A 17,369-nucleotide genomic window follows, 5' to 3' on the forward strand; every position below is an offset into this window, starting at 1 on the left:
AAATAATACATACATACTCTTTAACACTAAGCTCTTTAAAAAGTAAGGAAAAAAAAGAGGCTGTTTTTCAAGGTTGCCTAATATTCCAAGTACTTTTAACCCCATAACTATCTGACTGTAATATGCAGATATGCTAACAGTCTGTGCAAAGAGTTTAGGTTATCTGTGTATAGTTTGATGTAGGCATACATTTGCTTTCTTTGTTAAATTGTTAAGTGTTTACAGTGCTGGTGTTGTACCCTCTCCCTTTTTTTTTTTTTTTTTTTAAGTCTTATTAAATCGCATCTGGATTTATTGTGGTGTGTTGTTTGGGAATTGTTTTGTGAAGTAATTGCATAATGAACATTAGGGTTTATTAAAGCCTTTGAAGAAGGTGTGAGAAACGGTTGGGGTTTTTTTAATTGATGTTGTTTTTTCTCTCCGAATTCATACAGAACTAGCACATCATTGTCAGTGACACCCTACTACAAACATTGTATAGTGATAAGGGAGGTTTGGGAGATTGAAAGAGCGGTGATGGGTGTGACGGTGTTCACAGGGGTTCTTGGATGAGGGAAGAGACGAAAGATCTGACTCCATGTTTCAGAAGGCTGATTTATTATTTTATTATATTGGTTTGGGAAGACAGGAGTCTGCTAAAGAAGGCAGGAACTTCTCCTGAAATGGAGAATGTAAACCCTCCCCACTCTTCTGAATTGCAATAATTTTAAATTAAGGGGCTCTCAGGCAAAGATTTGGGAGCAGGAAATAACAGTTCTTTAATGGGGAGAGAAAAAAAAAATAAACAATGCAGTCCACTAGAACAACACTGACAGAGTCAGAACTCAACTTGACACCTTGTCGGCCAGGGTGTTGGTGGTAGTCTGATTGAAAATGTGGCTGCAGTCCTCTGAAGTATCAGGTGTGGTTCTGTTGGAGCAAGGAGGATCTGTAGAGAAGGATGTAGTCTTCTTCTGAAGATCCAGGAGGAAAAGGCAGCTGCTGCTCCTTTGGGGAATCTCGTGGAGAAAAGCTGTGTTGGAGTGTCATAATCTCGGACTGTATCCGGGCAGCAGTGCTTGGCTCCTCCCTCTGGACGGAGCATCTCACAATGGGATGTTATAGTTCTTATCAGTCATGCACTGATATTCAATAGCCTGTTATCAGCAGAGGTCCCCTCCCGAGGAAGGTGTGAATGTGGTCACTCAAAGAGAGAGATAAGGCAAACTGCTCACTTGACAAGCCATACAGATGGTAATGGAAAACATCTTGCATGCAATCTTCAACATATATATATTACATTAAAACTGTACTAAATGAATAGAAGAAAAGGCTTCATCAGAAGGCTAGCTAAGAATAGAATCTGAAAGAATGATAACAAAAGCTTCTGTCTCAGACAGAGAGTCCGAGACAGCTGGACTGTGATTGGCCATTAATTACAAACAAACCAACATGAGACCAATCACAGATCCACCTGTTGCATTCCACAGCAGCAGATAGCCATTGTTTACATTTTGTTCCTGAGGCCTCTCAGCTTCTCAGGAGGAAAAATCCTAAGGAAAGGATTTTTCATGAAAAGATGTCTGAGACAATGGGAACCATGGAGTCAGAAAAAATGTAAGCTTACTGTCTTCAAGAGAGTCTTGTTTGGGAGGTAGAGGGTGGACAAGCTAAGGACTGGGGTTTAGCTGTTTTTTAAAGCCTCGTTATAATAATAGGTTATGGAATCATTTGTGTCATCTGTTCATGATCTATCAAACCAAAATTCTTATCTATGGTCAGTTTGAATTGATTAATTGTATTGGTATTTTAGTGTTGGGCTTCTGAGCTGCAGGTGTGACCCTTTCTTGTGGTAACCTTGCAGATAATGCAGGAAGGTATTTATAGGTTGAATAGGCATTAACTCTGAATATATCTCACTATCTGACATTTCTCCTTTACCCAGGAACTCACCTCTGTGCAGCTACTTGGAGCATCCAAATATGCTGCTCTGAGACAATATATAAAAGGCACCTGCTTGTGCTGTACATGTCTCTGAGAGTTAAAAAGGCACTTTGATCTTCACAGCAGATAATAGTATACTTTTGACAGATTTAAACAGACTTAACACCTTTCTGATGAGAACAGCCCTCACTTACTCTTTCTGTCAGGACATCAGGAGGGCAAGCTGAAAGTGCACCTTAACAGTTAGCAAATATAGAGTTGAGGCCATTAACTTTTATTTGTTGGTTTTTTTTTTTTTTTTGTTAAACTGTGATTTTAATGCTTATACTGAAGTAGTGCTAGAGAGTTTTATCTTCTGTATTCCCAAGTACTAGATGCTTACAAAAATCAGAGCTGACTTTGCTTCATGTTCAGTCTGCAGCATTTTATCCTCACTGGTTTTTATTCCACAGGGATGTAGCTTGTGTGTGCCTATCAGTCCAGCGTAAAAGACACCCATTTTCAAATTTATTTTCAGTAGTGAAGAAAAAATATAGGGAACCCACTCTGTGCCCTCAGATGATACAACTGGGAACACATGGTTTGTCTGCATGGGATTATTTTCTGTGCTGTAGCTGAAGGAATAAAAGGGTGTGCAGATACTGCCTTTAAATGCTCATGTTTCTGATGTTAACATTTGTTTAAAAAAGGTTAATTGCATGCAATTATGTGCTAAAGGAGCTGCATCACAAGAAAAGTCAATAGTACTGGGAAACTGTAACTTTGAATTAATGATAGAGCTGAGCAGTTATGCCCAAGCATTTTATTTAAGAAGGCAGCATGGGTTTTTTGGTATAAACTGCTACAGTGTGATCATTTTGTGTGGGTTTTTTGTGGTGCTTTTTTTTATTTTTCATAACTGTGTGAAAATGCATATTTTACACTTCACACTGAATTCTTAAAATGAGTGAATAAAGAAGCAAACATTCTGATGTTTTAAATTTAACACTAGTGTTAAATATGTTAAATGTTAGTGTTCATTAGTGCTGAATCTCTAAAAACAATATTGCTGTGTCTATTAGATGTATTACTTGAAGGAAAAAGGAACAGTTGTGCCTGTTTGCAGAACCTCAGAGTATAATAGCTTTTATTTATTTTGTAATCTGTCTAGGATAAGAATCAATTGCTGCTTTATGGTACTGGTGACTAAAAATTTACTGGGGTAAATGGAAACTATGTCAAACTTGCTGGAATCTCTTTTCTTTTTTTTCCCTGTGTTTTCCAGCCCAGGGTCCTGGGAGTTCATAAAACTGTTCAGTCAACATTCAGCCTTTATCCAATTTGTATAAATCATCTAGCAGGTATCCATCTCCAAACTGCTGAGAAATAGTGTTGTTCTTCCTTCCTAAGCTAGGTAAACTTTTAAAGGTTTCATGTGGAAACTATAGGGGTTTTATGTAAAAGAAGTTAGGTAAAAGATAAGCAGCCTGGCATGGAAGCACCTTTGGGTCCTTACCTGAAAGTAATCCTGGACCTCGTGACTCCATACTCATTTTAGATGGATGCAGTATGATTTTAAAATACCCTGATGAGGAAAAAAAAAAGGCAAGTCCAAAGAACAACAGAAAGCACATGCCTAAATCCAAACAGAATAAACCCCTCAACATGCAGAAAAACCAAAAGAGATTGAAAAGAGTGAGAAAAACTCCAGCTGGCCCAATCCTCTGAAGATTTTTTGTTGCCCAGTGGCCTGGTGTTATGCTTCTTGGCAGCTCTAGAAAAGACTTCATAGACTAAGCTGATCTCACATGAATTTTGTACTTTCAGTCCCATTAGGATTAAGGATTTGGCTCACTCCTGATAAATGTCAATATAAAGCAGCAGAGAATCAAGCCAGCTGAGCTGGTCATGACCTTATATGCATAGTGATAATTAATAGCTAATGAGACTGATAAAATATAGTTCTGAAATGCAGTGGACTGCATCATCAAGACTGTTTAGAAATTAAAATTTTAAATTGCACTAGGAATTAAAGACATATTTTGCCATCATGGGCGAAAAGTTAAACTCCTTCACTAAAGGATGTGTGTCAGATATGTCACTGAAATATGTAATCTTAAATACAGTTATGCATCAGAATAAGAATTATTCATTAATTTTAGTTCAGAGGGCAGGAAACATGGGTTAGACTAATATAATACCTGGTTTTAATCTGTACTTTAATAAGGGCAGCTGTTTTCACTTTTACGGAGAGGCTTTTCTTGTTACTTTTCTCCTGACATAATTTCTTCCACTCAAATAGAAGTAAGCTTGATGTGTGATTCTCCCAAGCCTGTTCTCCTGCACCTGAGTCTGTACTCAGGAGTAAATACAAAACTATATGAAAGCAAACAAATGAAACCAAATCATTACAAAATATTCTTGAGTTACTTTAGTATGACGTTTTTTCCAAAGAACTCTCTCTCAACTATTTCCCCTATTTCTATATCAGTGCTAATCTCTGAGGTTAGTCAGTCAAGAAGAATTCTTCACACTATGAACTTCGTTCACTTGTGTACGTTGGAAAGAGCTTTGACTCAAATCTGCTCACCTGGATCAAGAAATTTGTTCCACAGAACTCAAAAAGGACTGTGTCAAATGCAGCCTTTGACTCTATACTGAATGTTGCCTTACTTTTGTGTCCTAGTTGAGACAGAGACAATACAAAGCAACACACTCCATTTTCAGAAGGCTTCAAATCTGTTTTTGTTATAGCATGGATGCTTTTTATACATTCTTACACAACTCATAATTTTCCACTTCACTCATTGGTCACAGGAGACAAACAAATTGCTCATTGGAATAGGAAGTTGCAGGTTTCTCTTATTTATCCTTGTTTCTTTCTTGGTTTCTATGTCAACGACCTTGGTAGAGAATTCTTTCAGGGGTAAACGTGAATCCTCTTATCAAAATTCTCTCTGTAAAAACTGTAAAACCTCTTCCACACTTCCTAGTTTGCATAGTCAATGAGCTACAAAGAGCAGCCATCCTCTCTCTGAAGACAAAGCAGACATATTTTTTCATGTCTGTGAGGCAGACAGTGGAGTTGATATTTACTAATTTTTTTTTAATTCATCAGGCATGACTTTCTGAACTTTCCTTGTTTCTGGTGTTTCTAAAAGGGAAGGAGAAAAGAAGAAGGAATTCTTCTCTTCATGATCATTAATGGGAGGCTTAGACGTCTTGAAGTCCCCAGCCACAATTCCTTATTTTGTAGCTGCTGTAGAGAGGGGAAAAAAAAAAAAGAAAGACACTTTTAGATTTATGTGTGGCATTTTCAGTAAGATAAACATCTTTTTCATCACAGTGGATGTCTATGTCATGCCAAGCTGGCATTCCATGACAACTGGATGCTGTTCTTCCTGCCCAACCTGCTGGAACACCTCCGGGGCTTGCAGTCAGGGCCACCACTGAAATGCCTAGAGTGAATTTACTTTCCATGGCTCTGTTTCAATCGGGAATAAATAATTATAAAATAGCAAATTGAAAGAGAATACCCGCAAGTTTTTAGGCTTGTATTCAGTAAATATTTCATTAGGGAACTCATGGAAAGGTAATAAACAACTATTTAATTGAAAATGTGATATTTTTGTACCTTGGAAAGGTCAGTCTTTACAATGAAGGAGCAAACCTAATTTTCTGTTTAGTTTTGAATCCTACTGATTCATATGAAACAGCACTGAAGCATTTGCATTTCTCCTACTTGATTCCTGTGTCCTCAGTCAAACCCAGTGCAGCAGGGACTGCCCTTCTCACTGCAGTGGGTGTTGGACCATCACTTCTGGAGGGATTATTTTTAGAACATTTCCTTTTATAACAACCTTAGTAATGTTGGAGAGCAGGGAATTTGAAATGCCATAGTTGCACATGAGCTAACTCACAGCACTTGTACTTACCAGCTTCTACTGGAGCAACTTTCAGTTTTCAAAGAAAACCAGTGGTTGCCAGTGACCACATGTCTCTTTTGAAATCTCTGAATGGACACAGAACATGAGATTTTTATAAGTTTTACTGATATGAGGAGTTTCTTGACCCTGCAGCATTCTTCTGAAATCATATGGCAGAAAAAATATGTCCCAATATACTCTGCTCAATTCCTTGTAACACAGTTTAAACTGGAAACTAATTTGCTTACTTTGCCCCTTGTAAAGTATGGTAGCCATGGAGTTAACTAAAATCACAGCTTTACTTTCAGAACTCAGTGCAGCCTTATCTATTGAAACAGTTGAAACACTCTCTCACCTGTCAGCTGCTTCTTAAAACTCAAGAAATCGTGCAAGATGGAAAGCTGTGTTGAGTGTTTTGGGGGCATTGATATTCTTCCAAAATATATTCTTACACTGTTCTTTCTATAGCACAGGGGAAGTTTCATTAGGAATTTGACACGAATTTATGCAATAAATATTTTTAAGCATTCTACAATGAAAAAGCTACATGTGGCAAAATAAGATAAATATCACAAAATTATTTCTATGTGCTTTGCAGCAATATTACTGTACAGATGATGGTTAGGAGCTGAAATTAAGTTCATGTGAGTTCAAAATCACTGAGCATTTGGCTTCCATATTTTGGGTTTATTTTTAATAATTGAGAAGAGTAGAAATGAGATGACATCACTAACAACTAAAATACAAATCCTTGAAACATTTATGGCATACCAGCTGTCCAAGAAGCATCATCATCATCATCTTCTGACAAATGATATCCTCTGAGGCTTGATATCCTTAGATATGCTATTTCAAACACTTTGCTGACTGAATGATACATTTGAAAGATATTTGAAAGTTGTCTTTCTAGGACCAGGCAAATACAAGTCTTACTGACCCAGAGAGATATATAAGCATCTAAGAGAGATATATAAGCATCTAAGTAATGTGCAGCTCCCTCAGCAAAGGGACAATAGATTTACCAGTTTTACATTTTGTTTTGTTACCTTTTTTTGTATCACCTCACGTCACCTTGTTTGAACACGCCTTTAAGGAACTCATATTCCTTTACGAAGATTAATGCTTGCAGCCCATAGTACTCTTGAGAAAATAAGTATTAAATATAGTAAGATGGATTAATTTTTCATTTCACTGCTCATTGCTTTCCTTTCAGCTTCTTGCCTGATTACATCAGTGGTGATTTTGATTCCATTCAGCCTGAAGTCAAGGAGTACTACAAGGTCAAGGTAAATTAAATCCCTTTGAGTTTTGCTGTGATAGAGCATTTTAAGATCCAAGCCATTAGTGCTCCAGTTGGTCATGAAGTGATTCTGGCTTTACTGCTTCCTTTGAAGCTTCAGTTGTAAACACCTGAGAAGCTCAGAAGTTGTGCTTTGTGGTACTGTACTAAAATAAACACAGGCGGTGCAGTACTGCCAGAATCCTGGGTGAGTTTTCATAGTATCAGGTGATGAAATAGACCATATTGTGGTAGAGATTACAGCATTTAGAAACTAGGATAAAACTTCCTGAAAAATCTGTGACTTCTTCTGCATGGTGAGATACAGAGAAATAAAGATTAACTTACCATCATTCCTACCTGGTGGATATCCACATACTTTCTAGAGAGAGTTTCTCGGTGTGCTATTTGTAGGATATGACTTTACCTTTTTAGAGGAAAGCTGCAGATGGAGAAATCTGTCTCTTTCCTCACCCACTGAAGCACTGAATTACAGTCAACTACTGCTACACTGGTGGAGTGCACCCCTTAATGAGTTATTGGATTAATTCCTGCTTGTGTTAATTTATTTCCAGTGAGCAGCATAAATGTAAACTCACTTTTCTCAGGTCTTAGGGCTCAAAGTTCTGCCTTTACCTGACTCTTTGATACTTAACACTTCACCTGCCTGCTTGTTTAGGCTTTTGTGATGAGCACAGTTCTTCACCCTAGCATCTTGGACAGCAGGCTTCTGCAAATTCAGAGATTACCTTGACTGCAGCTTACCTTTTCAGCAGGCTGCAGTTGCAAGAGCAATGTTTGATGCTTCTGAAGTAGTTGACTTAATCTGCTGCTAATTCATATATAAGAATGAAATTTCCCTAAAATCTTCCCTGGTGGACTTGGGATCAAATGGTTAGAACAAAAGGTTTCAAACTGTGAGGGGAGGGCTGGAGTAGTGTGTAGAGCAGGGTTATATATTCTCTCTCTGGGCACTGTGGGGTTTTATTTCCATATTCTACCCCATTTTTTAGGATGGAGAAATGAGTGATGGCTGTTCACCTTTAGGAGAACCACTCAAGACAAATGCTCAGGAATCTAAATTACAGCTTGGGAAGTGAAAATAAGAGAAAAAGCTTTGAGTTAATAGTATTCACTACAGACTGAAAATTCATGATCTGTGAATAAATGAATTCAAGAAGTATTTGGACAACAGTCTTGGGCACATGGTGTGACTCTTAGGGATGATGCTGTGCAGGGCTCGGAGTTGGACTCACTGATCCTTGTGGGTCCCTTCCAACTCAGCTTCTTCTGTGATTCTGTGAGTCTGCAAAAGGGGAAACTGCAAAATGCTCTACTCTGTTTGGCATGGACATTGGCCAGCCCCAGTACCAGCACATGCTGGGGGATGGACAGATGGAGAGCAGCCCTGGGGAGAAGGACCTGGGGGTGCTGCTGGATGAGAGGCAGGACATGACCCAGCCATGGGCACTCCCAGCCCAGAGACACAAACGTGTCCTGGGCTGCCTCCAAAGCAGCGTGGCCAGAAGGGTGAGGGAGGGGATTCTGCCCCTCTGCTCCTCTCTGGTGAGACCCCACCTGCAGGGCTGCATCCAGCTCTGGGGTCCACAACATGGACCTGCTGGAGTAAGTCCAGAGGAGGACACCAAGATGATTAGTGGGGTGAAGGGAACAGGAGATGAGGAAGGGCTGAGAGAATTGGGATGGTTAAGCCTGGAAAATAGAAGGCTTCAGATAGACCTAATTGCAAACTTTTAGTATCTGAAGGGAGCATAAAAGAAAGATGGAGACTTTTTACAAGAGTATATAGTGACAGGAGTAGTGGGAATGGCTTCAAATTGATAATAGGTTTAGATTAGATATTAGGAAGAGTTTCTTTATTGTGAGGGTGGTAAGACACTGGAAGAGGTTGCCCAGGGAAGCTGTGGTTGCCCCACCCTTGCCAGTGTTCAAGGCCAGCTTGGATGGGACTCTGAGCAACCTGGTCTAATGGAAGGTGTCCCTGCCCATGGAACTTGATGTTCTTTAGGGTTTCTTCCAATCTGAACCATTCTATGATTCTGCAATTAATGCTTATATGGAACAGCATGCTGGTAGGTAGGTAATTCCTACCAAAGAATGCAAATTAAGGATCATTCAACAGGGAGAGGGGAGATGGAAGAGGTAGGAGGTGGAAGAATACAGTAGGTATTACCCTTTTCCAGAGGGATTACTTTTCTGGCCATAGCATCCTTTTTGTCAGCTTAGTTGCATCTTACTGGTGATGCACAGTTTATATCTTCTCTGTGAACACATAGTGGATCTTTCTGCTTCATACAGAGTTAATACATCTGAGCAAGGACTGAGCTGATAGGTTGTAAAGAAAGAAGTAATTAATGAGGATTGTAAAGGTGTAACTAACAGCATCATCTAACCTAGGAATCCTTGCCTGGGGTCTTCATACAAGACTTAGGAGAACGCAGATAGATTTTAGAATTTTAAGTTTGGGTGTACATGGTAGGAAAAAATAATTTTTTGCATTTTTAAATTAACTTCCCATAGTCAGAAAATTAGAATGGTAAATATGGATGAATGTCTAAGGAGATCTTTAACAAAAATGTAATAGAACACAGAAACTGGAGAGAGGTATATATTTCTTTTCTTGTAAAGCATCTTGTTCATTAAAGCATCCTCTGTAGTCCAGACAATTTCCAAAGTCCCTGTCTTTTGGAAATGCTGTATGTGTACATAATATATGTGACCCAAAATATATTAGCACTGCTTAAAACAGGCTATGAGAGACCTTCAGCTGAATAGATCAGTGTAGCACCATTGACTTTAGGGAAGCATCATGTTGTCAATTAGTGTTGCTTCCCATACCATCCTTCCTTAGCCATGTGCAGATTACACCCACAGACCTAGAGGCCGCTATCATTAGATAATATTACTGTATTGTTTCAAGTATTCTCTTTTATAATTTTATAAAGGCTACCTATATTGGCAGAAATTAATACATTGTGATATTTTCCACCTATCTGAAGATATCCTGCCACTGCTTAAGAGTTACTTTTTCGTAGTAAGGCTTATGGATGTTAATTGCTGAGCTATAAAACATAATCATGTGCAAGGGTTTGTGTCAAAGACAGCCCAGTGTAGTGCTGGGTAAGTAGTGGGGTGTATTAAACTCAGTGCACCAAACAAATGGCTGTGGGAAGAATTGTCTATAGCAGTTATGTCATCATCACGACACAGCAACAGCCTGACTCCTCATCACACCAGCTTCATGCCAGGATGTTGCTTCTGGACTTGGAAGTTTTTCTACCTCATTTAGATGATGAAAGCAAGGAGATTTTTGTCACTACAGGAAGACATGACATACAGATTCCCAAAGCTAAGGGGTTTTACTGAATGGGCTATATTTAAGCCAGCTGTTCTGGTGTTTTTATTTGAGTAGGGATTACAAGACAAGTGTTTCCATATTCCCTTTAGGAGGACAATCACTATTGTATTGGGGAATCTTACTTAAACAAAGTTCATAAGCATGAAGCAAATAAATCCATTTTATCTCTGTGAGGTGTAGTATACCATAGTGAAGAGGCCTAAAGGCAAAAGTTCTGTTTTGGAAAGTAACTGTGTAACAGACTTCTGAGTGGGATGTGTAAGTGAGGAGTTAGGCATTCCTTTTGGGAGAGAATAAGTAAGCGTGTGTCAGAGGTTATTCAGCATTACATTTTCTGCGGTCTTGGTTTTGCCTCATTGGCTTGTCAAGAATGTACTTGTAGTCTTTTATTAAAATTTATTAAAATATTAGAGATTATTTCCCCCTTTTCTTAAAGTTAAATAATGCTAAAACTGGATAAAACTGCACCACATCTGAAAATGAAATGTCATATTTAAAATTTCTTTTTAAAATCATATTGCACTATAAATGAAAGCTCAAGAATAGCAATTTAGTGTTCTTTATTCTGTGTATTTTCTGTCATTGTTAAAATAGAAATTGAGAAGAGGTTTTGAACTCTCATGATAAATATGCATGTTCATGTGATCCCATAATAGATACACTGGCATTCTTTCTCTGTACAGTCTGAAGTGCATTGGAAATGACAATGCACAAAGCAGGGGGGATTTGTGGTGATATTTCTGTCATTGGAGTTTCATCATTTTCTTGCTTTAGCTGAACATTGCTTTGAAGTTAAAGCAGCCATTTGTATTGTTATGCCTCAAACAAGGTTCTGTTTCTGAAGTCTTAAGTCCAGAGACATTATCTAAAATTACACCAAATCTGTACTTACACCGAGAAGCAGCAGGTTGAATCCAATGTTCTTTGAAATCCAGGCTATGCTATTTATTAAAAATCCAGTTTGGCTTTCCCACCAAGCAAACTTCATGTGCCTTGAAAGGCTGCTGCAGACTTAGCAGGCTCTACTTCAGATCTGTAATTAAATGCTGTGAGTTTATTTACAAATCCACTTATTTTCCTATTCTTTTTTTGTTTTTAAGTCCCGTAGAGCTGCTTATTTTTGCAGGCAGTACTGCAGCTGTAGCACTTTCTCTTTCCAATTTTCATTTCCAGGGCTAATGGTTATCAGGGCTGTAAAAAGGTTTAATAGATAGGGTGTGGGTATTGTATTTTTGTTCTTCGATGATGCACCTATAATTAGATTTACAAAATGTATTGGTAACACTGATGTAGTGCTTTTATGTCTCTCTAACTTCTACACTTTCTGGATGAACTGCACGTTTTAGGCCATGTTTCCTGCTTGCTTTCCAAGGCCAAACATTTTAATAATTTTATGAAATCACAGTGTTAATTGATTTGCCTGAGTTATATCAATATAGTTTAAAACAAAGAAAACCATTAAGTTTTTATATGCCTATTATTTTAATTTATCATTTATCCTTGAATGTTACATTTTTTTCTAGTGCTAATTTTTAATACAAGATGAGACTTTCAATATTAAAATGCTTGACTCATTTACAGCATTCTTGTTAGACTGAACAGTTATCTAAGAAAAACATGGGGTTTTTTAAGGCCTGGTTCCTTTGTGAAATGTTTTAAGGTTTCAGAAGGAATTCTAAAATTTGTGCAAGTGGATCTGAAACAATTCAGTCTTACTGTTGTATTGGCTACTTCTGCTTGACATTCACTACTTAAGCTTCCAAGCAATCCCTTGGTTAATATGTTCTGCTGACAACATTTTTGACAAGTATAAAAAGTGCTGTGTATAAAGTATATATGCTTTTATATATATATATAAAGTGTTTATAAATATATATTAAGTATATATTATACATATATATGTATTATATATACATATATTTATATGTATTTTAGGTGTATGTATATATTATATACATATATATTATATGTATATATATTTTATATATATACTTTTATATATATGTATATATATACACTTTTGACAAGTATAAAAAGCATCATCTGCTTCTGATGTGTTGAGGGTGCCTAGTGCCACCTGGACTTAGATCCAAGTTGTAGGTTTTTTCTCTGATGTACATTTATTGAAAGAGTCTTAGTGTCTTAATATAGATAGAGGTTCATCAAATCAAAATTATTTATAAATCTGGTATGGTCCTGCTATTAATAGTTCAAACTGTACATTAATGGATATGCAATTTAAGATTTCAGACTGGAAGCTTTCTGGATGCCTTAGTCATGTAATTATTCAACAGGAGCTTTCACAAATGGTTCCATTCTTGAATAGTATGTCAGAGGTCTTGTCAAGATTGTTTTCAAGTGACTTGTCTAGGTGAGTCTGGTTATGCAGATTTCTTATTCATGCTAAATGAAAGTAACCATATCTCAGTGTTCCAGATATGTCATAAATTTGTACGAGATTCTGTGCTTGGTGCCGCTTTTGTAAAGGTGAACATGACAGACAGTCACACTAGGTCAGATCAAAGGTTCATTCAACTGGGCCAGAACAGAATAATGTTGAAAGCAAAAATATGCACAGTGGGGCTTCTTTGATACAGTTTTTCATCATGCTCTAATGTATTGCTTAAAGATTTCCTACATCTTTGTGTTTAATAGCGTCATAGATTGATTTAATTTTCCCCAAAATTAGTCTACTCCCTTTTCTTCACATTACATTGATGAGAATGCAAGTATCCACCAAAAAAAACCCAAAAACCAAATCAAAACAAAAAAAAACCAACCAAACAAAAAAACCCTTGGCAATGTGTTCCCCATTTTGTTTGCAGTCAAGAAAAATCTGTCTTTTGGATGTTTTTTTGGCTTGGAGCTTTACTTTTTGATAGTTATATTTGAGTGTCCTGAATTCTTGTATTGTGATAAAGAGTGGATGGATATACGTCAGCCACCTTTTCAGTGCAGTTCTGCTTGTATTGGAATCATTGTCCCTAGTGACTAGCATTCCCATCGGTATGTAGGGGTGTGTGCACAACTAAGCCAGTGAAATACGGCATATGCCATCAAATTTACAGCCTAAAATTAAGTACAGACTGTACAGATGTTTTATGTCCTGCTGAGTTAATATATGTAAAATGTCTACAAAGTCCTGTTGAAAAGAATTTTTCTTAAAGCAAAGGATTTCAGAACTCTGAGCTTGCACTGAGCTGTTCTTTATGTGTCTTTAAAAACAATCTCCAAAAAATGTCTGTCCAGTTCTAGATCAGTCTTTATGCTTTCACTAAAGTAGCAGCTTACAGACAGCAGTATCTGTTTAAATGCAGATGAGATTTGGGAGGAGGGGGTGGGGAAGTCAAAATAAATTTAATTATGCAGGCCTGTATCTTTCTAAGTAATGTGTGTTCTTTCTATCTGAGCTCCACATCACTTCTTTTGAACCTGAAGAAACAGCTGAGTCCTGCTTCTGTTGTAAGATGTAATATCAGCGAGATTCTCATGGTTTTGAGGTCATTGACAGCTACTATATATGTTTATTAGAGCCTGAGTCAGTCCCTAATTTACACAGGAGATTTGAGAATTTAATTTGGCTAAGTTCTCACTCCTTAAAAAAAGTATCACTCTATTTTCCTTTGCAGTATTTTGCAGCTTGTAATTTAGCTTTTGGATACAGTATATAGAAATTAAGAGATCAAACTTTTATTTGAGATGGTTTGTCTTTCTTTTGCTTAGGTTTGAAATGACAATTATTTCCTCATTAGAAGTTGCTTGCTTTCTTCTTGCAAGTGCTTTAGCTGGAGCTCAACGGCTTCACAGTAGAATATGGAAGAAAACTGTGCACCATATAACAAAAATGATGGTGGTGGTATTTTAGTCTTGCATCCAATTTCAGTTTAATATTATGTTGCAGTATCAGATTTATTTCTCCCTTCCATTGGTTATGGCCCGAGGAAGGGAAAGGGTAGAATCTATATTGCATTAGACATTTGAGTTACTTTCAAGAGTTTTAAAAAATTTAATCTGGTGTTAATCTTTGAAAGAAGTCATTATTCTGATCTGTCACCCTGTGATGGAGAAAATACCAGAAAAGCTTAAAAAATTGAAATGCATTGAATAAACTTCATTTCCAGTGCAAGGAATAAAAAAGGTATTTAAAACAATGACAGCTTAATCTGGAAAAGAAAATTGAGCAGTTATTTTGTGATTAAGCCTCTTCACACAAAAAAGACAACTTTGATATGGTACTAGAGGCTCAAGACTCAGATTACAGGTCATTTTAGATGTAAATGGGATTTATACATACTTTTTTTTTTTTAGAGAATTTAAGAGAAAATTGTTCCCAGAACACAGGGCTCAGTGCCCTTGCCTATGGACTCCTAATTAGAACAGACTCCAGCCAAGCTGCAGAACCCACAACCTCATAGCTCATCAAATATTGCTGCAAGCTCAAGTTCAGCCCAAATCTCCTGTGGGATTTATGAGCTTGATTCTGTTGTGTGGCAGTTCATGAGCCAGCCAAAGCACAAGTCTGGCCAGAAACAGGTACTCAAACATGATCATTAACCCAGAAAAGTGATGCCTAAAATCCTGATGTTACCATTTTTAAGTATTTTTAGAAGCAGCTTGTCAGCCTGTGCAAATGATTCCATTGTGCATCTTGTCAAAGAGCAGTCAGCTCTCATTTCAGAAGCAGAGTGAAACGATGCAATCTGTTGCTCATTTTGAAATAGGAAGGTTTGTGAGTGGGCTGGAGGACAAGGAGGAGGAAGAGGAGGAGGAATGCTTCTGACATGCTTTGAGGGACCTGTAGTAAACATGGTGGAGAGTGAGTTCCCTTGCTTTAAAAGGAGTGTGTGGGCTACTCAGGATCATTCTCCCTCACATCCAGACTCCAGAGGCAGATTCACCAAGGCCACCATAGCCTTTGCTTCTTCATCTTTGATACAATTATGAACTTTAAAAGGCTCAATAAATTGGGACACATGAGCCAGGGATGGCATGTCTTAACTTTCCATGAGGTTGCCCAAGTGGTGCTTGTACTTCACATACAGAAATACAGTTACAAAACCTCAAGGATGACAGTCCAGCTGGAATAAGGTTGGATTTGTTCTGTTTGTGTTCACTCCGAAGACGAGTGCTCTACCAGCCACCAAATGCAAAAGAAAGAAAATTATGTGTATTGTCAAAGTAGAGAAGTGCTTTGTAGCTTTCCAGTGAGACAAAGAATAAGCTAAAACTGCCAAATTTGCACTTGCACTTGGTGTTAGTTCACCAAGCCATGGAAGTTTAAGGTTAGTTATAAACCAAGACAGAGGTAGAGTCCAACAGGAAAATTCAAGTGTGGCTTAATGGAGCACAGATAGTTATTTTTACTAATTGAATTTTGGGTTGGTCAAAAACATTCAAAATACAAGGTCTGTTTTATAGCTGCATTCAGTGCAAGATGGTAAAAGTTACATTCAGATATACCAGGAAGGAATTTAATTAAGATGTAATTTTTAAAAGAAGATATTAGTGGCAGAGAAATGCCATTACAGGGGGTGGAGGGGAAGGAAAGAACTTCAGTTCTGGCAGCTTTAATTACAGCTGGGCAGGGAAATTTCTACAAATTGGAGTATTTCTCATACTTACCTTTTGTGGTACTTTCTCCTTTTATTTTTCTGACTGTAATATACTTTTGGCCCCTTGCTGTTTTCCCTGTCATCAATTCACACATATTCCAGCTTAAAAATATGTTTGGCCTGATCTTGGACAGGGGTGGGGAGAAGTTTTCAAATACTTTTTGTAATTTGTTGTGTTTGGACAAGCCAACTCCTCCTCTCTCCAGGCAGGTACAGATTCAAGCACAGGCTTTTCCTTTACTTACTGAGTTTCTTTATGCATCAGTCCTTGTGCCACCCTCATTGAACTGCCCTGGCTGTGGTTTACAGCCCTGGGCTGTGCACAGTGACTGCCAAAGACCCACAATCCAGGAACAGTTAGAAACAGTCCAGCCGAAAGAGACAGCCTTCCCCTCTAATTTTACAATTTCTGTGAATTTTCATATATCCTGAAATGCAAATAGCTCACTGTGGCCAGACTCAGCTTCTTTCCGCTTTGCTCCCCTTCTGTAGAAGAGCACCCTTCTAGCTGTGAACCATCAGAGTTTCAGTGCCTTAAATGCAAAACAACCTTCTTGCTTCACTGGACAGTCTTTCCAAACCCTTTTTCATCAAAAATAGTTGTTTTCTTCCAATTGACTGCAGTTTGTGATGAAGTGTTGATTGTGGTCCTTAGCATCAGGCTTCCAGATAAAGTGCAATGCCATGCAGCAGTGTCCTGGTGTGAAGTGCTGTTCCCATCCAAGTCATGCCAGTTCTCTGACTGTGGCAGGATTTTCAGGATGGATCCTCCCCAAGCCAGCCATATGCAGAGAGAAGGCCAAAAGCCATAGTGAGATCTCAGATCATCTCTTAGAGTTAATAAAAGGAGGTAATTGACAAAATTTCAACTGATTTAGGAGAAATTATTTAAGACAGATTTATGACAAATGGTGAGGCTTTCAGGATTTTGTACAGGGAAATAGGTTACACAGCTTTAAGAGTGAAAGTCAGTGATTCTCCAGTGGTTGTGTCCTCCTGGACAGAATACAGGACAGCCCTGTGTAATGTTTTGATGTGCCAGTGCCGTGTCTGAATGCCTTTGCAGATGTGCACTTTGAGCAGATTCATAGGGTGAGAATGAAAGTGACATGAAAGAGAATAATTGCATTTGACATTTTTTGACAAGTTCTTCTTAAACTTGGTTCTATATAGTGTGAAAAATGTAAGTGTGGGTTGACAGCTATAGATGCTTTGGGATAACAAAGAACTCCCTGTGGCAGGAGGAAAGTGTGGTGGATGGTTGGATTTGG

The 17,369-nt window shown here is 38.0% G+C and overlaps 1 protein-coding gene across 3 annotated transcripts in view; it reads left to right on the top strand.

Moving 5' to 3' along the window:
- TPK1 (thiamin pyrophosphokinase 1) overlaps window positions 1–17,369 on the top strand; it is a 302,429-nt gene that overhangs the window by 138,861 nt on the left and 146,199 nt on the right. For all 3 annotated transcript variants that reach the window (XM_030943875.1, XM_030943876.1, XM_030943877.1), the window contains one exon: window positions 7,042–7,114. In XM_030943875.1, the coding sequence (XP_030799735.1) occupies window positions 7,042–7,114 (73 nt within the window). The remainder of the gene's footprint in view (window positions 1–7,041; window positions 7,115–17,369) is intronic.

The sequence above is a fragment of the Camarhynchus parvulus genome, chromosome 2 (genome assembly GCF_901933205.1).
Source record: "Camarhynchus parvulus chromosome 2, STF_HiC, whole genome shotgun sequence".
Taxonomy (NCBI): Eukaryota; Metazoa; Chordata; class Aves; order Passeriformes; family Thraupidae; genus Camarhynchus; species Camarhynchus parvulus.